Genomic DNA, 25,412 nt, shown 5'->3' on the forward strand with positions numbered 1-25,412 from the left:
AGAACTACTTTTAGTATGAATGTATCGTTGTATAAGTGAATTAGGTAAGTGAATAGGGTGTGTCAGGTGGTAGAGTGGCACCTATGTATGGTGCTGGATGGATAGTTGGTGAGGTGAAGGAAAGAATTGTAGGAAATCAGTGGGGATCTGGTAGGGAGAGAGACAATATTGGTTTAGTTGTACTGTCTATACAGTTTTTTGCGTGACTATCCAGGTAAATAAATCAAAACACCTTGAAGTCTCCAGGTCTCATTCTGAGTTAGAGATATTTCAGAAGGTTCTGACTGCAGTAATTGCCCATCAAATGCAGTTATTTCATTGAGATATTTGAAGGGGTCCCAAAATGTTTCAGGGGATAATATGTCAAGTCTCTACCTGGAGACTCTGGCTATCCAAAGACCTGAATATTTGGGCCTGTGTCAAATCTGCTTTCTCTTTGCCTAAACATGTGTCTCCTATGTCTCCAAACTCTTGTTTTCTAAGCATTGGTCTATTTGTTGTGATATAGTACTCCCACAATATTGCTGAAAGAAGAACTGATTTAAATAGATTCATTTTGCTGAGTGAATATTGCTTCACATATACACTGTCAGCACTTCTGTGGTTTAATTTTATTTTGTAGAATTGTGGATTGCATTCACTAACTGGTTCTGATATCAATTTACAGTATAAAGTTATTTTGTGCTCACTGGAAAGTGAATGTGGTTGCCATTATGTATTGATAGCCAGTTCAGATTTGTCTAAAGTGTGAGCTTTCCACATTGAAGAGTTAATAAGTTAACACAATTTATTTTGTTTCTTGGCATTACTAATGTCCAGCAAGATGCAGCTGAGGTTAACAAGAAGAGCAGTTTTCTGTTACTTGAATGATACAATTTGACACATCAGATTTTTTTTTAAAAAGCCAATTTTAAAAAAAAAACATAGACCTTTCCCCAGGTGAAACTCCCATTAGAATGTGGAAACCATTCAGCATGATGGTGATATTTGCAATTGCAGGGAGGATGGTGAACTTGAAGATGGTGAAATAGATGATGATGGGTTTGAAGGAAACCCTGAAGTGAAGAAAGAATCAAAAGAAAGTGAAAAAGAGGATAAGTCATCCCATAGGCGATCAAAGAAGAAGAGAAAGCGAGAAAAAGAAAGGGAAAGGGAAAAGAAAAAAACAAAGCGGAGAAAGAAAGAGAAGCACAAGGTAATGCGAAGTGATTTCTGTACAGATAATTTGTTTATTGTAGAAAATAACTTTAAACATTCACATTTATCTATAGTTGGAAAAACTTCGATTGTTGATGCTAGAGTGCCAGAGGCTGAGGTGCAACCTGATAATTGAATTTAATTAACTTTACATGGAAGTATATAAAATTGAGGAGCATGGATAGGGTAGAAAGTTGGAGTCTTTCTCCCCAGGGTGGAAATGTCAAGTACTAGGGGATATCGATTTAAGGTGAGAAGGGGCAAGTTGAAGATGATATGTGAGGCAGATCTTTTTTACGCAGAGAGTAGTAGGTGCTGAGAATGTTCTGCCAGGATAGATGGTTGAAGCAGGTACGATAACATCGTTTCAGGGAAGCGTTTTAGACAAACACCTAAACAGGCAGGAAATAGAGGGACATGGACCATGTGCAGGCATGTGGGATTAATTTAGACTGGTATCGTGGTTGGTGTAGAAATGGTTAGCTGAATGGCCTATTCTTGTGCAGTGTTGTTCTATGTTGCATACCTTTATTGTACTGTACTTTTGTATTGTTTTTTGCAGCGACATTCTCCTTCCAGTGGTGACTCAGACTTTAGTTATGACTCTGATATTGATGCTGAAAGATCATACAAAAAAGGTCCTGTATCCTATCGAGAATATGATCCTCCTTTTTCTCCAGTAAGTAACTGACAATATTTGTGGTATGGTCTCGAAACAGAAAGGTTGTATTTTTGTGTTAATCTCATATATATACTAATTCCCATAATTTGGATCGCATAACCAATCTAGCCCCAGTACTCAAGAAAATATTGGGAAGGCAGGAAAGTTTGGGATTGGAGTCATGTCTTAAAATAAATTTATGGGCATGTTTAATTTTCTTTTTAATCAACTGAAGTAGTAGTGTTCTTAAGTAATAAAGAAAAAAGTTACCTTTCACTCTTATTTCAAACTGCAAATGTAACCTAAAATCTTTCTAATAATGGGAATGTACTGTTCATTGCATAAAGTTGATTATTTCATCTCTCAACTAGCCAGGCAAAATATTACTGGACTACTATTACTCACTTAGTGACTTCTTTTAAAACTGTTTCTCATTCATTTAAGTTCATGTCCTTTAATACTACATATCATCCCTTTTGGAGTCTAAAATGTAGCATCCGTGAGGCTTTTTAAATAATCTGTGCCACAAAAAGTGTATAGGCCTGTTAGGTATTTTTGTAAATTCCTTTACGAAGTTTTTTTTCTTTTTGTCCTCCTGATTTACCCCTTACTGCCCTTATATTCCTCTAGTGATTTAATCTATCTCAGCTGTCTATACCTGACATATACCTCTTTCTTGACGAGAGCCTGAATTTCTCTTGACTAGAGCCTCAGTTTCTCAAAGTCATTGAGCATTCCCTACACCTGTCAGGCTTGCCCTTCACACTCAGAAGAGCATAGTCTCTGAACTCTCATTATCTCACTTTTAAAGCCTCTTACTTCCCAACCACCCCTTTACTTGTGAATAGCCTCCCTGAATCAATTTTTGAAAGTTCCTGTCTAATACTGTCAAAATTGGCCTTACTCCAATTTATAACTAGCTTTTTGATGAGTTCTGTACTTTTCCATCACTATTTTAAAACTAATAGGATTATGATCACTGGCCCGAAAGTGTTCCTCCACCATCATCTCTAACTTGGCCTGCCTTATTTCCCAAGGGAAGGTTAACTGTTGCTCTTTTTCTAGTAGGTACATCCACATACTGAATAAAAAAAAAATTTTGTATGTGCTAAACAAATTACTCCACATCCAATCCTTTAACACTATGAAAGTCAGTCATTCATTGGGACAATTTCCAATAAATACCAATATAGCAGGAAAATCACATTTTGCCTTATGAGAGAAGATTGCTGATGTTCTATAATACTTTAAGACTAGATTTAAATTTGTTAAATTGCTTGAAATGCATTACATTCGATTATACTTGCCTTACATGGCTGAAGTGCAAGACTTTGTTTCCATGTCAGTTATTAATGATCTAGTTTAACATCCTCATTTTATGCATCTTTGGCCAGGTCAGCATAGAAGTCTTCGTTTTCTCGGCTTGTGTCTTAATTTTCTTTCCCCCTTCTCATAAATATATTATACTCCTGTCATTAAGGGATCATTGACCCTTTAAGAACTGTCTTGTGTGGTCACTTGCATCAAAATTTACTCCTACTTTTGTTTCAAATTCAGTTCCACCATGCCACCTTTTTCTCCACTATTCTTGATCATAGTTCATGAGCAGAAAAAAAGATTATAACTGTTCTAAACTCCATGAGATCTTCATGTGGAAAGGAAGATATTTTCTCTCCATCTCACTCTCTAATTGATAAAATCTGAGATACTACCGTGTTGTCAATTCAGGTTATCTTGTTGATGTTGGCCACCGATATTTTCAGAATATCACCTTTCCTGTATTTTTCATGTGTATTTCCTTCTGTCAAACTCAAGGTGAAGTTGTTCAATTTAACTAGTGACTGGCATTGATTTATGTTTGTCAATACAACTGTCATCACCTGGATGATTATTATGAGCAAAAATCATAAAATTAAAAAAAAATTGAGGACTAAATTTGATCTGGATTTAGATTATTATGGACCTCCTGCTCTCATCAGGAGTGGTATTGTTGTTAATTTAAAATTTATGCTGTGTATAGTTCTAACTTAGCTACGTTTCTTTCAGCACGCACAAGGTCCTGGAAATTACATGAAATCCCCTTCACAGAAATGTTACAACAACAACAAGGCTGATAATCGAGATTATGCTGAATATAGTGACTACAGTGAGGAGAAATATGATGCTTATGAGGAAGAAGAATGTGATGACTTTGCTCATGAGTTAAAGCAGTACAAACAGGCAAAAGAAGCTTCAACAGTTATGGCTCCTAAAGGGCCACCTATGGGACAGATGCGAAAGCCTGGAATGAAAGGTAAGCAGAAGGATTAGTCTATAACTTCAAAGTATGCATTTATTAACTACACTGCATGTTATGACTTCCAAGAAAGATACATTGTTGCATTTAAAGTCAAAATTTTGATGATTTGTGGGAACAATTATTACTGCATAAACAAATTGTATTTATTTTTATCTTTAATGTATGTAATAACATATCCAGAGGCCACCTAGCTGGAGCATTTTTAAGCCAGGCTTGATAGAGTTAATGCAAGATTTTTAGACACATTCATAATGATAGAAGTTTTACTCAAGTGAAATGAGGAAAATGTGTTTCCATTGGATGGAGTTTCAGTAAACATCATTTGAATGTAATTAACAAAAAAAATTTAAAATTTTTTGTGCAAAATGAGGTGTTTTTAATCTCGTAATGTGGATGTTGCTGTCCGGTTCACCATTTATTGCCCATCCCTAATTGATCTTGAGGTGCTGATAATCTGCATTCTTGAGTCACTGTAAGCCATACGCTATAACTAGACCCATAATGCTCGTTAAGGAGGCAATTCCAGGATTGTGACCCAATGGCAGTGAAGACATGGTAATATGTTTCCAGTCAGGATGGTGATTGGCTTAGAGGGGAACTCTTGAGTTGTTGGTGTTATCATTGCCCTTACATGGTGGTGGTTGTGGGTTTAAAAGTTTCTATCTGAAGGTCTTTGGTGAATTTCTGGAATGGTGTACAAGCTATTGAGTCATACAGCACGGCAGCAGACCCTTTGGTCCAGCTGGTCCGTGCCGACCAAATTTGCAAAATTAAATTAGCCCCATTTGCCTGCATTTAGCCCATATCCCTCTAAACCTTTCCTATTCATCTACCTATCCAAATGTTGTAACTATACCTGTATCTACCACTTTCTGGCAGTTGATTCCATGCATCCTGTCTGTGGAAAAAGTTGCTCCTCAGATCCCTTTTAAATCTTTCACCTCTTAAAAATTTGCCTTCTAGTATTGACCTCCCCTACCCAAGGAGAAAGATATTTTGCTTTTCACCTTATCTTCATGCCTCATGATTTTCAAAGCATCTATAAGGTCATCCCTCAACCTCCTGCCTCCAGTGAAGAAAGTTCAACCTCTCCTTAGCACTCAAACCCTCCAGTCCTGACAAAATCTTGTTTTTTTTCTGCATCCTTTCCAACTTAATACTATCGTTGCTATAGCAGGGTGACCATAACTGTACACAGTACAGTAAAAGTGGCCTCTCAAAATCCTGTACAACTGCAACATGATATCCCAACTCCTGTACTCAATGGTCTGACCTGATTGAAGTCTTAACAGATATTAACAGAAAAAGAACAAGGTTTATAGAAATAAGCTATTTCCACTGGTTGGGGATTATAGAACTAGGAAGCATAGCCAGAGGATTTGGACCAGACTGTTCATGAGAGATGTTGGGAAACACTTCTCCACACAAAGGGTGGTAGATGTTTGGAACTCCTTTCCACAAACAGCAGTTGATACTGGATCACTTTTTAATTTTAAAACTGCGATAGCTAAATTTCTGTTAAGCAAAGATCTTAAGGGATAGCGACCAAAGGTAGATATGTGGAGTTGGGCCACATATTAGCAATGACCCCATTTACTGGTGGAACAGGCTCAAGGGGGCTGAATGGTCTACTCCTGTTCCTATGTGAGTTGCAGGGTTGAGGAGAGGGCAAGGAAGTAGTGCAGGGGGAGAAATATGAGCCCTCATTCCAAATTCTCCAGATAACTGTTGAAAGATGCTTGAGATTAACTTGAGATTGGAGTCCTCACTGTGTGCATGTTACAATGGGAGTATTTGCATATTTCCTTACATTCCACAATGCTGATGAAATGTAACTTCTTGATATGGTTTTAAATAGCACACAGATTGCCTGAATTAAACAAGTCATCAAGGGTTTGAGGAATCTTCTTGAATTTGTTGTTCATTGAGGTGATGAAACATTTGCTTTTGGGAAACTGAGCATTTTACACTGAGTCTCTGCATTGAAATATTCTGAGGTCAGCCATAGTATCAGTTAATGCAAAGTATATCTGGCCTGTTTATTCCTCCTAATTCTAAGATGACTGTCTAGTTTTCCCTTACTTAGCGCAACAGCGTCCATTTGGTTTCATTGTGTAAAATTGGCAACCCATAAATTTGGAGATGTTTTGTCCTTTGCCATCTTGATTACCAATTAGTATACAATGTCTGGACTACTTCATGTTGAACGTCTGTAGTCTAACAAATAGAAGAAGCTTTCATTCCATGAATCTGTCATTTTAATCTTAAGTATATTAATTATCAGACATCAGTATCTTAAGGTAGAACTAATTTGCAACAATGCACTAGAACTGAAAAATGGTGAGTCAGATCTGTGATTTCTTGCTCCAGTTTGTCTGCCCTCTGCCAGGAGAAATTTACCCGTAATCTATTTCCAATAAAAAGGAAAACTGTAAAGGCTGGTGGCACGAGTTTTATAATATATAGTTTTAGACTGATAAAGGCATTTTGAGGGTCAAAAGAAACTTAGAAATTTAATTTGATAAATTGTTCCAGGTATTATGCAGAAAGGTAGAGGTAGAGGAATTGGTCGGGGCCGTGGTATGAGAGGACAACCAAAACAGAAGCGCAAGATATGGGGACCTGGAAGAGGAGCTGATGGTGGTATGATGGATGCTTCTGATGAGGTAAAGAAAAAAGATAATTGCCTACTTATGTTGTGACATCTTTTGCCATAATGTCTTAAATTAAGACATTGTGTTCTGTCACTGGAACCTGAACTGAATGGAAGTTACACTGTTCTGAAAAATGTAATAGAATAGTCTCCAATATCAGGCAGTTAAAAATCATACGGTTTGAGAGCTCTGATGCTATTTGTTGTGCATTGTACTGTTCCTTTATTCTCCTTTATATTATATGCCTTTATTGCAATTTTAAGTTTTATACTATGCTTTGCACTAGATGTAAATGAGCTTTTCTCAAAGGAAAACGATTAGAAGGAAAGGTTGTGGCATGGTTTTGCAGTATGAAATGATATTAAAGATGGTACAAAATTTAATGTGTTAACTGATCAGAACTATAGGTCGTTCTGCTATAAAGTTTCTTTTGTCAGCGCGATTTGGCTATAGCTCGATGGACCAATTGTGAATGTGAAAAGGTCTAGTGACTTTGGAGGAACATAACTGCCATGTTATAGCAGAACAATCTGTATTAGACTTAAATATGAAGTTAGCCATCAGTACTACTATTTATTAATTATAATTTATATTCTCTAAACAATAATCTAGTGGTTGAAACACCTTTGTATTTTGTTTTAATTGCATTGTCTAAATTTCTTTGGTGTAGTACCACTTCATAAATATTTCAGTCTGCCCTTTATCTTAAATATTTGGCGTTATAAAAGATTGAATTAATTCCCAAACTTAGTTCAAAATTCCTGGATGGTAAACATGTAACCATTTTTAATTATTTGCCAAAAATTGAAAAACAAATGCAATATTGTTCATTTGGAAAAAGTCTATTTGCACGTCCCTTTGAAGCATGGTATGATATAGCAAGGATAGAGGCTATTTGCACATCCTGGCCGTAGTGGCTCTTCATATTCAATATTATCCTTACTTTACTGCTGTTTTCCCACAATCGTGTAATAGCTTTCTTTTACAACCGCAGGTGTAATCAACTCTATTTACTTTGTCAAGATTGTTGATTTTGAAATTCTCAAGCAAACATTTTTCCAGCACTGTTTTTATTCCAGATTTCTAGCCTCCACAGTACTTTGCTTTTATACAAGTGAAGAGTGTGACTGAATATGCTTCACTTACCTGCATGTATGACTCAAGAAATTTAACATCCAGGACAAAGCAGCTGGCCTGATCAGCACTCTAACTCAAATTAATAATGTGCTCCTTCTACCACTGACATAGTGTCCGCAGTGTCTACAGCAATTGACCAAGCTGCTTCAACAACAGCACCTTATAAATCATGGCATCAAATTGTCTATCCCAAGTCTCCGTATGCAAGTATGCCTTGCCTTGTTATCCATTTAATTCATTTGATCAAGCCAACAGAATCATTGCTAACTCTAGGGTAAGCATGCTGGAGATCATTGCAAGGAATATGGTTTATATTTGACACTCAATCTTGCTAAGAGATAGCTAGTATAGTTTGGGCAAGGAGAAGTGGAAACTGGCTTCTTTCATGGCTTGCAGAATTTGCCATGCTTCATCACTATCAAGAAGAGTACTAAGGCCCAGTAAATGTGGAGGTTTATATTTGTGGTTAGCTTCCTTGTTAGTTCAGTCATGTTAATTACAGCCTTAATGAATCCTGGGTGTTGATACTGGCATCAAGGGGCAGGTTGCTGGCTTTGTTGAGTGATGGTGAAGCTGATGACACCTCCAGAGTGAGATTATCAATATTACTGGAAGGTGGAGCCCCTACATCTTGGCTATAACATTTCATCTTCCCAATGTTGATTGTTAGTCAAAGCCCCTTGTAAAATTTGATTCTGGGAGAACTGTGTTGCAAGCGTTTGCACGGGAACTTCAATTTAGCACATGGCACAGTGGTAAGCATTGTTGCCTCAGTGTCGGGGACCTAGGTTGGATTCCAGCCTTGGGCAACTGTCTTTGTAGAGTTTGTAGCCCTCTGACTGTGTGGGTTCTTCCGGTGCTCCGCTTTCCACCCACAGTCCAGGGAAGTGCAGTTTAGATGGATTAGCCTTGTTAAATTGCTCATAGTATTCAGGGATATGCAGACTAGATGGATTAGACATGGGAAATAAAGTTACAGAGATAGAGTCTGGCTGGATGCTCTTCAGAGGATCGATGTGAATTTGATGCGCCTAATGGCCTGTTTCTACACCAGGGATTCTACAATTAGCAAAGTTGGGATTCCTAGACTAGGACATTACGCAGTTTGGTCTTAGCGTGCAGTGTTGCCAAGTTGAATAACACCTTAGCTTTGGCATGCAGGTAGATACACTGATTTGAGTTACAGCAATAGCAACAAGGAGAGAAACATGTCAAAGTGACTTGGTCCCAGGATTCCACCCTTACTTTACCCCATTGTTGATCTTGAAAGCTTCACATGATGCTCCTTTGTAAGTGAAGGAACTATGCATGCTGTTGTGGAGGGAGGGAGTAACACTCAGGAATCCAGGCAAACTAGTTACTTTTCAGTCATTTAAAGAGTCTATCTGCTGATGGGGTAGAAGATCTTAGTCAGGTTTACCAAGACAGGTAATATGTGCTATTTTGAGGCACCACTTCTGTTAATACTAAAATGATAAAAATGTTTAATTGTCAGCTCTGAAATCGTACTCAGACCTGGGACACAATGCATTATTTCAGCAACTGCAATTTGCTCCTTGCAACAGGAGCAAAAATTTTTCCCACAATACTTGACAAGAAATGCTTTGGCAATTATTATGGTCACTGCAGTTCTTTTTGTTGTACAAGTGCCTTTTGCATCATAGATATCACATTGCAAATATTTTTCTTTCTAGTGGAGAGACAAAATAGTGTGGGGATGCTGTAGCAGTCCCGGTTTTTGACTTCTGATGACTTCAGATGAATTACTATCATTCCCTGGGACTATAACACTGGTCACTTATCTGGTTGAACTCTTCTGTGGTGGGCTTAATGTCTAGCTCCTCCAGGAAAGTCAAGAATGTTGTTGATAGTTTCTTCAGTGGCATTTTTCTCCATTCCATAAAGCAGAAGAGAATGTTGTAACCACCTTTTCTACTTTTTGCTAGGTTCAGTGACAATCATCCTTGTCTTTGACTTGGTGGGGTTGATTTGTTTGCTGCAGGACCTGTTGCTACCATGGTTCCTTTGTGGAGCTCTTTAGCATCCCTGGATTCAGCAGCAGATTTAATAACTTAGTTTCCTCTAATGCTTATTGGTGTAGTTCTGAATGTTGAGACTTTATTCTGGCAGTTCTGAGAGCATCTAGATTTTGATTGAGTTTGAAAAGGTTCTATGTATAACATATATAGCTTATTGCATGTTACTGTCACAATTAGCACCCTCTTCTCAAGCTGTGTATTTGTATTTTCAAGTTTGTTTCTTGTACTGTAGTCCTGATGCATGCAAGACAAAAGGCTTCAACTTTTCTTGCCTCTTTTTGCAATGCCTAAGTTCTGTACAACCAAATAATTGCTAATAGTTAGCGCTGAAAACAAGAGGTGACATATGGAGAGACTGCTCTGCACCACATTTGATGCATTGCATCAACAGGAGACATACCTCTTGGGTCTTTTATCCAAGGTCAAGTGTTGTGTCCACACTTATTTTACTCAGTAACCCAGATATGTGGACTAAGTAATTTTTATCCTTTGGGGACTGCTATTCTCTTAATTTTCATCCAGTTAATATCGCTGTTGCCTCTTTTACTGCTGCTTTGGAACATCACCTTCTCCTGTGATCATTGATTGACACCTGTATGCCATATGTAAATGCAAGCTTCATGACATTTTTAATGAGTTTGCATTGTAGAAATGATTTTATTTATTCCAAATATTTTTTTTCTTTAAATGGACACTTTGGGTAGGGGCAACTTTGGGATTAAATGATTAGGAATGTGAATTATACACTAATGCATCAACAATTCTAAGAAGTTTACAAAGCTGTATTTAATAGCATTGAACTACCAGTTAAGCAGACCCGTAAAAATGTTTTTTTGTTTCAAGCAACGTTACTGATGTAAATACTCTATCTAGCAGGATGGTTATGGAAATACAAATTTTCCTCGGAAGAAAAAGAAATGCCAAGATTTTTCATTCCATGCTGAAAAGATTAGAAAAGGAGGCATTTGCAAGTATTTTCTGGAGGGACGTTGTACTAGGGTAGGTTTTCTGTTGTAAAATTTGTAGCTTTCATGTTATCTTAATCATCTAAAGTTAGGTACTGGGATGCATCAGATGGAAGTGTAATTAAATGTAATACAGAATTTTTTTTCCATTTCCATTTTTCCTCTCCCATTGCATTGCATTCCCACCTCATCCACCCCAGTTGGGATTGTGAATGTAGATTGTGGGTAGTTGACATTTTCAGACTGTTTGTTCATGCAAGTTGAATTTCTGTTGGTGAACTTTGTGAACTGAAACTTTGAGTTTAGACATGCATTGAACAGGAGGTTTGCAAACAATTAGCAACATGCCTTTGCTGACTTGGAAACAAAACAGAAATGATGTCCATTAAACATTCTTGAAAATGCCAAGATACTGTACTCCTTGTTCAGGCAAAAACAATTTACTATGGAGTTTGAATATAACAGGAATTGATATATCAAGCAAATTCAATTATGGTGTGGGCATCTCATTGTCCAAGTGTAGTCAGTCATGCTGTTTCTAGGCCCAGTTCAACTTTGCTCTGACTCCCCCATTGGCCTCAGCTCCCACCCTAGCTCTGAAAGCACATAACTTTGCTATATGCTAGCTCCTGATATTGTTGAATTAGTCAAAAAAATGGTTTTGAAATAGCATTTCACGTGAGACCTTATGAAAGTGGGCTCGGCTTCTGTGTAGATTCTATGACTCTGTCTCCATCACTATGCAAGTTCACCAGAAATGTGGTTTCATTTCTTGGATTTTGACATTTCTAGTTTACCACTATTTAACACATTTCTATTTAATGCTGTAATTGATTTATATGAAGTGAGGGGGAGTATGTTGATATAGAATGAGGCATGTGTCCATCATTATTTTATTGTAGAACAGAATTTTATTACCACTTCATACTCTGATACATCTTTAGTTTATTCACACATAGATGTTTACACAGAAACCTACGGAGAGGATTGCACACATAGACATACCTGTGCAAATCAGATGTCCACACACAAGTCAGTTTCTAAAGCTGAGAGCGGGTTAACTGAGAGCAGGTTAACACCTATAAAATTACTATTGTTACTTGATATTTTCACCAAAGTGGTAATTAAGTCTATTTCTTTTTACATTCCTGGAAAGAGTCTTGGAATTGCAATTTGTGAAAAAATTCTCAAAAGTATTGTATTTTTTAGCACCAAATTTGCCATCTTTGATTTGCAAATGGAATGTTTTTTTTAGGGGGACCAATGCAGATATAGTCATGATGTTGTCATACAGAAGAAGAAGGACATCTGCAAATTCTACCTAAACGGGTTTTGTACCAAAGGAGATAACTGCATTTTCATGCATGATATCCTTTTTTCTTTATTAGTTATATATATGTGTAGAAATATTGCATTCTCTAATTTTGGCTTTCATTAGGCCTTTGTTTTTACAGGCAGATCCCCTCCTTTGATGTTTGTCTCATAGCTGACTCTCATACTATTGAATTGTTTAAATTGTTGCTTTGAATGAACCTCAGCGATATTTTGATGTCTGTACTGAAAATAATTCAAACTAGTGATTTCTTGATTACCTTTACGTTTTGGAGGCTAATCCAAACATTTAATGTAGCCTTTATATGCAGAAACATTAATGTTCAGAAAAAACAAATTAGGTACAGAAGTAGACCACTTGGGCCCTTGAGCGTTCTCTGCAATTCAGTAAGATCATTGTTAATCTGATTATACTCCACGCTTCTGCCTACCCTGCTAATTTTTTTTTTACCTCTTAATTAGTCAAAAATTTGTCTGTCATTATTTTAAAAATATTCAAGAACTTTGCTTCTACTATCTTTTTGAAGAAGTTAGTCCAGGTATTAGTCTAATGGCATGGAGTTTGAGGATCACATCAGCCATGATCTCATTGAATGGAATTGATGGGATGAATGGCCTTCTGCTCCTGTCAGGTAGTCTTAACATTTGTTTGAGAAACTGGTCAACATCTAAACTGAAAGAAGTGATAAAACCTGACTTAATGTTAAAAGCACCATTAAATACCTTTATTCATGGCGGTCATGGTAGATAGTAAGCAAACTTGCATAATCTATTTTGAGGTTTTGCTAGAGTTTACAGTTGTTTCAGTAAGAGATTTGAATTATTCATGTAGTCAGATTTAAAATAAGCTAAGAGCAGCTTTGTAACTGGGGTGGTGGCGGTGGCGGGATAGTGGTCTGGGCACAGAGGATCTTGATTGCCAGTTATATCCATAATCATCTGTGAAGAAAGTGACATGATGATAAACAAAAACAGAAGTTGCTAGAAAAACTCAGCAGGTCTGGTGATCCTTTCTCGTGATGTTAATATTTAATGTCACTGGACTGATGATACAGAAGCCCAGACTATTGTTCTAGGGTTGTGGGTTGAATTCCCATAACATATGGTGGTATTAAAATTTGATCAATATATCAGGAATTTATCTTAGTAACCATGAAGCCATTGTCAGTTTTCATGAAAAAAACCTTACTCACTTTTACTGGTCTGGCCTATGTGTGACTCCAGCCTCTCTCATGTGGTTGATATCTTCACTGATTTTTGAAACAGTTTAGCAAACCACTCAATTCAAGGGCAGTTCGAGATCGGCAACAAACACTAACATTACTGCTGATACTCACTGAATCAAAGAATAATTTTGAAGGAAAGTGGTTTGGACCTTTCTGTTTGGACCTTCCCAAACCATACCACATTGCTATGAAGGTGAACTGTGGTGTTTAAGGAAAGGTCCTCTGTTTTAATTTTTGTGAGTGTTTCTCTCAGTGATAAGGCCACCTGCAGGTAGCTTTGAAGCAGTCAGCCACAGAAATAGTGTATTTGCTGTGAACAACCCTTGGGACTAGGACTACAAAAGCAATTAAGAATTGGGTGTGTCTCTGATTAAGTCATGAAGCAAGAAGGCAAGTGAATCCAATACTTGAGCTGAGCAGTTATCAGTCATGAGGTCTTAAAAGAAAGTTAGAGAGTTTCTTAGCCATAAAATCTTGTTGCTCAGAGAAGATGGAATACTGATGTGAAAGCAATGAATTCTTCTGGGAAGCTCTATATACCTTTCAGTTGGTCCCTAAAGGAATCTCTTAAAGACGGTGGAATGGTGGCTCAGTTTAGCACTGCTGCCTCACCAGGGACCCTGGTTCGATTCAAACCTTGGGCGACTGTGGAGTTTGCATATTCTCCCCGTGTCTGTGTGGAGTTGCACATCCTCCCTGTGTCTGTGTGGGATTCTTCGCACGTGTCCAAAGATGTGCAGGTTAGGTGAGTTGGCCATTAGGTGCATTAGTTAGGGGAAATGTAGAGTAATAGGGTATGGGAATGGGTCTGGATGAGTTACTTTTCAGAGGGTCATTGTGGACTTGTTGGGCCAAATGGCCTGTTTCCACACTGTAGGGATTCTATGAAAACATAAGGGGCCTTTTTGTTTTGAGGCGATAAGATTTAATAAACACAGTACTGTTTGCTTTGTTTTGAAATCTACAGTTAAAACAAATTATGTAAATATTGGAAAATTCTCTGGTCAAATTTTGTCTTTTTGAATGGGCGTGTTCTCCATGGAGATTGTAACATCGCAATGTTAATAATTAAGTAATTGTTAATGGGAAAACATATATATGCACCTTATATTTTGTGAACTTTCTGAACATTATTTCCCATGGACTACCTTGTTTTTAAATTTTTAAATATTTACATTCCTTAATACACTTATACGTGAATATCCATGCAAGTTCTACCACACAGGAGCGAAGTGCTATCAAGGAGATAACTGCAAATTCTCTCATGCTCCACTTACTGAAGAAACAAGGGAGCTATTAGACAAGGTTTGTCAACAACTGCATGCAATTTAAAACATTTATATCATATATAGCTATATTGAAGACTGTGTGGTAAAATGCATCATATTATGTCTCATATATAACTAGGTTTGTTTGCTGATCTTTATTAGCTAATCTTAACACATGTAATGCTGGTGATGTAAAGTTGACATTAGGATCCTTGTCATTTCCTATTTCAGTGCCCAACCACAGTTTGCAGTGAGTGTCAATAGCGAGATTGTTCTCAGAGCGAATTTAGTATACTGGAAAGTCAGATATGTTGTGTCTTCTGTTTGAGTTGTCCTGAAGCTTATTTTAAGATTTTTAAAGAACCAGCACTTAAGGGAGATGTTGGACATAAAGAAACATGAACTTTGTTTTATCATTTTTAATAAGATTGAGAGTTAGCTTTGTGTCTTTGTAATTGCATCACAAGTTTATGTTGCCTTCGAAAACTGATGCTATTGACTATTTTTCTGTGTGTCCATTTCAAATATTACCTGAGAATATAAGGAATGGTAATTTTCCATTTGTATTGCCAACAGTTAAATAGTGTGTTCAGTTGTGGATGTATTTTACTTTAACCTAGCCAAAGGTTTAAAAAATTCAAGTCCTAAACTTTGAAACTTGTGCCTGTTATCATCTAATATGATATTCGAGACCTATTGGCATGAGTAAATGGGAGATGGATGTATTAATTAATTGTTAATTGGATGTGAATTGTTTGTATAAATATTGTGGGTTAGTTTTATCGAGTGATTAAGTGAATAAATGCTCTCACTAAAAGTGTAAATTTGGACTGTTCAAAAACATTTACTTTGTGAATAACAATGATTGCTTTCATAAATTTTGCAATTTTTTTGATTAAACCCATGCCTGTTTCACAAATTGTCATTATTTTTTATCAGGTGCTGAACAATGAAAATATACATTACGACAATAACAATGATCATAACAGTACCAATGATTTTGATAATTGCGAATATGATTATGAGTATGTGTATCATGAAGACGATGATAAGCTTGAAGTTGAAGAACTTAGGAAACAAGGTATTGCACCTCTTCCAAAGCCACCTCCAGGGGTTGGATTATTACCGACTCCTCCACAACCACCAAACTATCCTGGTCCAGTGCCAGTGGGTCCTCCTAACAACCAACCGCAACCAACTTCACCTGGGCGGAAGATTCCCTCTATATTTGATATTGTTGTACAGCCAACGAGTGTTTTTGTTCACAAGATGGGACGAAGGTATGTTGATTTGCCTGTGTACTATTGGAATAAAAGCCAGTAATAGGACATTAATTTGATGGGTTACCGACACTGTTCAAAGTAAATTCAGTAAAATAGCTAGTATATGTATGTTGCTGTTGTACAGTCCTTTTGATTTGAATAGATATATAATATTGTACTGCTAGTTATTTATACATATGTCAATGGTTTCCTTGTCTACTCCCAGTTCTATGATGTACATTATCTGACTTCGACTCAATATGGATCCATTTGCACCTACAACTGTTTTCAGTGGAAAGAGATTTCAGTTTGTGCTGAGCTTGGTTAGTTGCAACCTAGAGTTGAGACTATCCTAACTGAAGTGAAATTCTAGCAAGTCTCAGTCCAGTTTACATTTGAGCCAATAGGTCAAGTCTGCATTTATATGCTGGGAGTTTTGTGTATAAGCTCAGACTAAACTCATTTTGTATTGTGCAGATGCACGATGGAGTACAAATATTAAGCTTATTTTGTAGGTGGCTTATTTGTCTTCATTTTGGGGTAAAGGTGTTGAAAGTATTGATATTCTGTATAAAGAATCAGTGTTTTAAGTTAAATGCCAATTTTCCGATTGATTTCTACAAATCTGAGAGGGGTCTATTGTAAAAATCATAGTAATTTGAAATCTGTGGACATTTTTAATTCGTTTTCTTAAACTCCAGAACATCAGAGTGTTTTACAGTTCTCTTAACCTATTGTTTTGTTCAGAAAATGTTTGAAAAAAATAATCATGCAGGTGTTATTACGAAGTGGACACTTTGATTTTACAGAACTATCTTAAATGACCACAAAGATTTCACATATTTTAATAAGTAGTACATTACTTTAGAACAAATGTTGTCAATGCCAGTTATGTTAATGGATAAGCCACTTAGGATTAGCTCTTTGGAGTTGGAGTTGTTTTCCTTTTATAGGAGAACAAGAAATCTACATATACAGAGGAACCTTGATTATCCAAACCAAGATGGGTGGGCACTATTTCGTTCAGATAATTGGTGATTCGGTTAATTGAGACTTGGGGTTTTCTGGGGAGTCTGCTCCCCGTTCAGGAGACTAGGCAAAAGCACACTGCGTGTGAGACCCCGCCCCTGCCTGCTCCAACCCCGTCTGCTCTCACCCCCAATTGACACTCTGTACAGGGGAGGTGGGAGGAGGACAGAGAGATTATCTGGGGAAGGGGGTGGGTTAGGGTACACCCCTGTGTAGAACTACAGGGAAAGCGTGGGGGAGAGCGGGGGCGGGAGGTCAGTCATTTAGAGACTACGCTTGGACTGTCCAGGACTGTTCTCGACAGCATCTGAATGAGCCGAGTTCGTTTTTAATCATTGTACCTGTAAACAGACGATGCGATCAGGGTTGAAAGTGTTCTTTGACCCGATGTTTCTATTGGGACCTTGAGATCATCTCCGGATAATCTGATATTTGGATAATTGATATTTGGATAATCGAGGTTTATATATGAGAAATTGAATCAGATACAGAATAGAATTAAGGATTGGGAATGCAAGATTTCCTCAGCTGGAGATGATGACCTTCAAGGAAATGGGACAAAACAGAAACTTTCACAGAACAGATCTTGAGGCATTAATTGTAAATTTGATTGAATTCTGCTTAGAATAATGATGGTGTTTGAAAATAATTGAGCTGGTTTTGAAGGGTGTGGACATTAACTGGTATATTAAATTGTGTCACTGGTTGGTTCAGAAAAAGAGATGGCTTTCTATCTGTTTTTCATTAATCATTTGCTTTTTGACAGGCCACAGTTTTGTAACTCCCCATCACCTCCACATCCACCATTTGAAGAAAACCAATTACCGCCTCCCCCTCAGATGTTTGGAGCAGGTCCAGGTCCAGAGCAAAACATGATGCCTCCAGGACCCAGTGGGCCTTCAGAGCCTCCTGGTGGTTTTGGTCCTCCTTGTCCTCCACATAGTATGCCAGTTCCACATGGTCTGCCTGGGCCAGGCATGCCTCCAGGCTTACCTGGACAACAAGTATTACAAGGCCAGCCTGGAACATCAGTTCCTCCAGGGCATCCTGGTTTACCACCACCTCCAGGATTTCCAGGTCCACCAATGAATGCAGGCCCAAATGAATCTCCGGGTCAGATGGGATTTCAGGGAGGTATGGTGAACATGCCTATGGATCATCAGATGCTGCCCTCTCAAAATCAGGCACACCCACAATTCACAGTCGATGCAGCTCAACAAATGCAACAAGATGGTTCATATCAGCAAGACATCACGTACCAGCAAATCCAAAATTCAGTGGACTTCTATAACTCTTACTATTCACAGAAAGCAGTGCAGAATTTGGAACAAGAAAACCATATGGGAGGTATGGCATGATTATCACTCAATTAAACCAACTTGTTTAAAGATGTTGTTTAAAGGAACAGTATGTCAGTCACATTTCACGCTCAGACACTGTTCAACATCAAAATATGCATTCTCATTATTAAATTATTCTTCAACTAAAACTAAACAGGTTCCCACCATACAGTTGGGAAACATTCCCATTATCCATTGATGTAGTAAATACTGTCAAGTAGTGTCAAGTAGTGGAATTAATGGTCTACAATGTTGAATGAAACCTGCTTTATGTCAGAGAAAATAATAAAAGGCAATGCTGATAAGTTTAGATGAGGAGTAGTGGTAGAAAAACAGCATGAAGCAGATGAGCCCAAGGTTTTTTTGTAGGAATGTACGCAATTTGACCTGCATACAAGATTGATGCAGCATTGCAGTAAGATGTTTTATTGGATATTTGTGCATTGTGCCATACAATGCTGTACCAAACCAGAGAGACTATTTGCTTGTAATTCCCAAGTTGTGAATTAGGAATCCTGACTAGGATTTTACATTCCAATCAAGTAGGCAAGCAGTTTAACTCTCATCAGTCTGACACATCTCTTAGAGGGAGTCAATGCATTGGTCATTATCTTCTAAAATTCTTCAGATTCTTGAATGATCTCCATGGATAAGATAGCAAATGTCATCCCACTATTTAAGAAGTGAAGATAGAGAAAGCAGGGAACTGTAGACCTTGATAGCCTTACATCAGTAATAAGGAAATATTGGAAACTTTTTTAAAGGATCAAGAAAATGGGCACGTGGGTGGCATGGTGAGACAGTGGTTAGCACTTTTGCCTCACAGCACCAGGGACCCAGTTTCGATTCCACACTTGGATGACTGTCTGTAGGGAGTTTGCACATTTTCTCTGTGTCTGCATGGAATTCTGCCAGGTGCTCCGGTTTCTTCCCACTGTCCAAAGATGTGCACATTAAGTGGATTAGCCATTGTAAGTGCAGGATTGCGGGGATAAGGTGGGGGGCAAGATTTGGATGGGATGTTCTTCAGAGGGTCAGTGCATAATCAGTAGACTGAATGGCCTTTTTCTGCATTGTAGAGGTACTATTTAATGATTCTATCATGATTTAATTAAGGATAATCAGTATGGATTTATAATTGTGAGTTTGATAGGACAAACTAGTGTGCAGAGCATTTGTAAATAATGAGGTTGGAAAATGTATGTGTAGAGAAGGTGAACTTGTTGATGAATTGTTAAAGGCTAATATTCAGATACAGCAAGCTTTTAGAAAGGCTAATGGATGTTCGTATTTATTGCAAGAGAATTTGAGTACAGGAGTAGTGAAGTCTTGCTTCCATTATACGAGAGCTTTGTTAGACTGCACTTGGAGAACTTGGTGCAATTTTGCTTTCTTTGTCTCAGGGAAGATCTGTTGCTGTAGTGGGAGTGCAACTAAGGTTCACCAGACTTATTCCCAGGATAGTGGCACTGACCTGTGAGGAAAAAGTGAGGTCTGCAGATGCTGGAGATCAGAGCTGAAAATGTGTTGCTGGTTAAAGCACAGCAGGCTAGGCAGCATCCAAGGTACAGGAAATTCGACGTTTCGGGCCAGAGCCCTTCTTCAGGAAAATGATGAAGGGCTCTGGCCCGAAACGTCGAATTTCCTGACCTGTGAGGGGCAGTTGAGAAAAGTCTTTTCTCTAGCATTTTCAAAGAGTGAAAAGTGATCTTGTTGAAACTTAAAGAATACTGAAAGGAATAGACCGGGAAGATGCATGTAAAATATTGCCCCGATTGAAGAGTCTATAGATGAGGAAGTCTTTTACTTAGGCTTGTGAACTTAGTAAATTCTCTACCATGGAGGATTTGGCAGCATAGTTTTTGAGTATATTTAAGTGATTGATGGATTTCTGATAGTCAGTGACATTGAGTTATGGGAATAGGATGGTTAAAAGGTGTTGGAGTGTTAGATCAATATTGAGTGGCCTAATCCTGTTCAATTACGAAATGGTAAATAACAGGAAATAGTTCTGTACCTGTACCAGGCCAAGATAAATGTAAATTGCCATAAAATTATATGGCTTCGCAATTTCCTTGTAACATCTAATTTGTAACTCATTAATGTCTTGTTGGGTTAAAGAGCAAGTTTGTCTTATTTTGTGTCTTAAATATGCAGACGGAGTATCAAGTTTGACATCTGAACAGAGAGACCATCAGTCTTACTTGGGCACAGATGATTCTAGAGATAGTGACACTGAATCGGATGCCAGCAGTTCAGCAGGTCGTAAGCCGACTGTTAGTGTTCCAGACTTTCTCCCGGCCAAACAAAAAGCTCTATTTCTAAGAATTAAGCAGAAGCAACAGGAAGACGGAGGATCAGACAACAACCAGTCACAGCTGCTACAGAACCGAGATGAAGGTTGGCCTTTAATGCTGTTAATTTGATTGTATTGCTGCTAAACGTTGTTTTCTGTCTTGTATTTCCTAAATTGGTTGTTCTTTTAGTTGCACCAAGTTTTATTTTTTGACCTGAAGATATGGACAGTGAGAGTACAGGGTGGCTCAGTGGTTATCCCTGCTGCCTCTCAGTGTCAGGGACCTGGGTTCATTTTGAGCTTTGGGTGACAGTGTGAGTCTGCCCGTTTTCTCTGTGCCTGTATGGTTTCTGCTGCGTGCTCCACACAGTCCCCACTTGGTTGGATTGACCATTTTATAATTGCCTTGTAATGTCTAGGCATGTGTTGGCTAAGTGGATTAGCCATGGTAAATGCAGGGTTAGGGAGATTGGCTTGGGAGGGGTTTGGGAGTGGTGATGGCTCGGTTTGGGTGGGATGGTGGTCAGAGGGTATATGTAGACTTAGTGGCCTCTTTCCACACTTTAGGGATTTTATGCTGATGTTTTTGGAATTTGGGTACTGCAAGCATCAGGGTTCTAATTAATTGGTTCTTGTGAGTGTTGGTGTCTACGAGTTAACTTCAGTAATGGCAGTTTGGAAACAAAATATGTAAGTCTAGTTCTTTTGCACTCATTTGATCATTATGTAAAAATAACTGCAATTTGCTCCATCTTTGGAATGGGGTAGAATGTGAGCAGTATTGCCTTCTGCTTCAAGTATGTGTCCAATGGTCTTCCTGCTAGTTCTTCTGTGCCCAACCCACTTAGACAGTTCTTTGATAGTTTGGAAGAAGTTTTCTCTCTATTTGACTAAATAGGTTCCTTGTGGAATATTGTATGCAATTCTGGTCTCCCTCCTATAGGAAGTATGTTGCGAAACTTGAAAGGGTTCTGAAAAGATGTACAAGAATGTTGCCAGTGTTGGAGGGTTTGAGCTATAGGGAGATGCTGAATAAGCTGGGTTGTTCTCCCTGAAGTGTCAGAGCCGGAGGGGTGACCCTATAAAGGTTGATGAAATCATAAGGGGCATGGATAGGGTAAATAGACAAGGTTTTTTGCTTGGGTGGGGGAGTTCAGAACTAGAGGGCATCGGTTTAGCATGAGAGGCCAAAGATTTACAGGGAATCTCCGGGGCAACTGTTTCACGCAGATGGTAGTGCATGAATGGAATAAGCTACTGGAGGAAGTGGTGGAGGCTGGTACAATACACCACTTAAAATACATCTGGTTGGGAAGAGGTTAGAGAGATATGGGCCAATTGCTGGCAAATGGGACTAGATTAATTTAGGATATCTGGTTGGCATGGACAATAAGACTATTATTTTCTGGGTCTGTAGATTGTGAAGGAGCAAAAATGGCCTTTGCAATGATATGTACTAGTTGTCAGATGTGGGAGTTTAAAGAGAGTTTCAGGGTTACTACGGATTATATCTGCCATAAATGCTGTTGGATGCGAATCTTATCAGATCGAATGGATCGGTTGGAGAGACAGTTAGAAGTGATGAGGAATTTGCAACAGTAACAGTATGTGATGGATGGCAGTTATGGGAAGTGGGGAAGTGGGTGGGGTGGGGGGTGCGTGGGGTGGGGGGGGGGAGTCTCAGATACAGTCACATAGATGGGTTAACTTCAGGAAGGGTAAGAGAGGTAGGCACATAGGATAGGAGTCTTTTGTGGATATACCCATTTCAAACAGGTATGCTGTTTTGGAAACTGTAGGGAGTGATGGATTCTCAGGGGAACGTAGCACGAACAGCCAAGTTTCTGGTATTGAGACTGGCTCTAATGCAATGAGGGGTATGTGGGCTTCCAAGGGATCAATTGTGTTAGGGGATTCTGTAGTCCGAAGTACAGACAGATGTTTCTGTGGCTGGCAGAGAGAAAGCTGAATCGTATGTTGTTTTCCTGGTGCCAGGATCAAGGATGTCTCAGAGAGGGTGCAGAATGTTTTCACGGGGGAGGGGGCCACCAAGAGGTCATTGTCCACATTGGAATCAATGATGTAGGAAGGGAAAAGGTTGAGCTTCTGAAGGGAGATTAGAGAGAGGCAGAAATTTAAAAAGGAGGTCCTCGAGGGACCTCGAGTAATATCTGGATTACTCCCAGTGATTCGAGCTAGTGAGAGCTGGCATAGGAGGATAGAGCAGATGAATGCATGGCTGAGGAGCTGGTGTATGGGCGAAGGATTCACATTTTTGGATCATTGGAATCTCTTTTGGGGTGGAAGTGACCTGTACAAGAAGGACGGATTGCACCTAAATTGGAAGGGGACTAATATACTGGCAGGGAAATTTGTTAGAACTGCTCAGGAGTATTTAAACTAGTAAAGTGGGGGGGTGGGAGCCAGGGAGATAGTGAGGGAAGAGATGAATCTGAGACAGGTACAGTTGAGAACAGAAGTGAGTCAAACAGTCAGGGCAGCCAGGGACAAGGTAGGACTAATAAATTAGACTGCATTTATTTCAATGTAAGGGGCCGAACAGGGAAGGCAGGTGAACTCAGGGCATGGTTAGGAACATAGGACTGGGATATCGTAGTAATTACAGAAACATGGCTCAGGGATGGGCAGGACTGGTAGCTTAATGTTCCAGGAAACACATGCTACAGGAAGGATGGAAAGGGAGGCAAAAGAGGAGGGGCAGTGGCACTTTTGATAAGGGATAGCATTACAGCTGTGCTGAGGGAGGATATTCCCAGAAATACATCCAGGGAAGTTATTTGGGTGGAACTGAGAAATAAGAAAGGGATGATCACCTTATTGGGATTGTATTATAATCCCTCTAATAGTAAGAGGGAAATTGAGAAACAAATTTGTAAGGAGATCTCAGCTATCTGTAAGAGTAATAGGTGGTTATGGTAGGGGATTTTAACTTTCCAAACATAGACTGGGACTGCCATAGTGTTAAAAGGTTTAGATGGAGAGGAATTTGTTAAGTGTGTACAAGACAATTTCAATATGTGGATGTGCGTACTAGAGAAGGTGCAAAACTTGACTTACTCTTGGGAAATAAGGCTGGGGAGGTAACTGAGGTGTCAGTGGGGGAGCACTTTGGGGCCAGTGACCATAATTCTATTAGTTTTAAAATAGTGATGGAAAAGGATAGACCAGATCTAAAAGTTGAAGTTCTAAATTGGAGAAAGGCCAATTTTGACGGTATTAGGCGGTATTAGACAAGAACTTTCGAAAGCTGATTGGAGGCAGATATTCGCAGATAAAGGGACAGCTGGAAAATGGGAAGCCTTCAGAAGTGAGATAACAAGAATCCAGAGAAAATATATTCTTGTCAGGGTGAAAGGAAAGGCTGGTAGGTATAGGGATTACTGGATGACTAAAGAAGAAAAAGAAGGAAGCATATGTAAGGTATCAACAGGAAAGATCAAGTGAATCCTTAGAAGAGTATAAAGGAAGTAGAAGTATACCTAAGAGGGAAATCAGGAGGGCAAAAAGTGGACATTAGATAGCTTTGGCAAATAGAATGAAGGAGAATCCAAAGGGTTTTTACAAATATATTAAAGACAAAAAGGGTAACTAAGGAGAGAATAGTGCCCCTGAAAGATCAGCAAGGCGGCCTTTGTGTGTAGCCGCAGAAAATGGGAGAGACACTAAATGAAAATTTTGCATCAGTATTTCCTGTGGAAAAGGATATGGAAGATATCAACTGTAGGAAAATAGATGGTGACATCTTGCAAAATGTCCAGATTACAGAGAAGAAAGTGCTGGATGTCTTGAAATGGGTAAAGGTAGATAAATCCCTAGGACCTGATCAGGTGTACCTGAGAACTCTGGGAAGCTAGAGAAGTAGATTGGTGGGCTTCTTGCTGAGATATTTGTATTATCGATAGTCACAGGTGAGATGCCGGAAGACTGGAGGTTGGCAAACTTGCCACTGTTTTAGAAGGGTGGTAAAGACAAACCAGGGAATTGTAGACTGATGAGCCTGACCTCGGTGATGGGCAAATTGTTGAGGGAATCCTGAGGGACAGGAGGATGTACATGTATTTGGAAAGGCAACGATTTATTAGGGATAGTCAACAGGGCTTTGTGCATGGGAAATGATGTCTTTGAAACATGATTGAGTTTTTTGAAGAAGTAACAAAGAGGATTGATGAGGGCAGAGCAGTAGATGTGATCTGTATGGACTTCAGTAAGGCTTTTGACAAGGTTCCCCATGGGAGACTGATTAGCAAGGTTAAATCTCATGGAACTAACCATTTGGATACAGAACTGGCTCAAAGGTAGAAGGCAGAGGGTGTTGGGGGGGGTTGTTTTTCAGCTTGGAGGCCTGTGACCAGTGGAGTGCCACAAGGATCGGTGCTGGGTCCTCTACATTTTGTCATTTACATATATGATCTAGATGCAAGCCTAAGAGGCACAGTTAGTAAGTTTGCAGATGACACCAAAGTTGGAGGTGTAGTGGACAACGAAGTGGGTTACCTCAGATTACAACAGGATCTGGATCAGATGGGCCAATGCGCTAAGTGGCAGATGGAATTTAATTTGGATAAATGCGAGGTGCTGCATTTTGGGAGAGCATATCTTAGCAGGACTTGTACACTTGGTCCTAGGGAGTGTTGGTGAACATAGAGACCTTGGAGTGCAGGTTCCATAGCTCCTTGAAAGTGGAGC

The 25,412-nt window shown here is 38.9% G+C and overlaps 1 protein-coding gene across 3 annotated transcripts in view; it reads left to right on the plus strand.

Annotated features, from left to right (window-relative positions):
• LOC132830998 (zinc finger CCCH domain-containing protein 6) overlaps window positions 1-25,412 on the plus strand; it is a 60,331-nt gene that overhangs the window by 21,921 nt on the left and 12,998 nt on the right. For 2 of the 3 annotated variants that reach the window (XM_060849014.1, XM_060849023.1), the window contains exons 3-12: window positions 1,000-1,195; window positions 1,760-1,876; window positions 3,905-4,151; window positions 6,693-6,823; window positions 10,861-10,986; window positions 12,208-12,319; window positions 14,706-14,815; window positions 15,718-16,058; window positions 17,836-18,416; window positions 20,567-20,809. In XM_060849014.1, coding sequence (XP_060704997.1) covers window positions 1,000-1,195; window positions 1,760-1,876; window positions 3,905-4,151; window positions 6,693-6,823; window positions 10,861-10,986; window positions 12,208-12,319; window positions 14,706-14,815; window positions 15,718-16,058; window positions 17,836-18,416; window positions 20,567-20,809 — 2,204 coding nt within the window. The remainder of the gene's footprint in view (window positions 1-999; window positions 1,196-1,759; window positions 1,877-3,904; window positions 4,152-6,692; window positions 6,824-10,860; window positions 10,987-12,207; window positions 12,320-14,705; window positions 14,816-15,717; window positions 16,059-17,835; window positions 18,417-20,566; window positions 20,810-25,412) is intronic. The other variant, XM_060849031.1, reaches the window with a different exon arrangement.

Source organism: Hemiscyllium ocellatum, chromosome 3, assembly GCF_020745735.1.
Source record: "Hemiscyllium ocellatum isolate sHemOce1 chromosome 3, sHemOce1.pat.X.cur, whole genome shotgun sequence".
NCBI lineage: Eukaryota > Metazoa > Chordata > Chondrichthyes > Orectolobiformes > Hemiscylliidae > Hemiscyllium > Hemiscyllium ocellatum.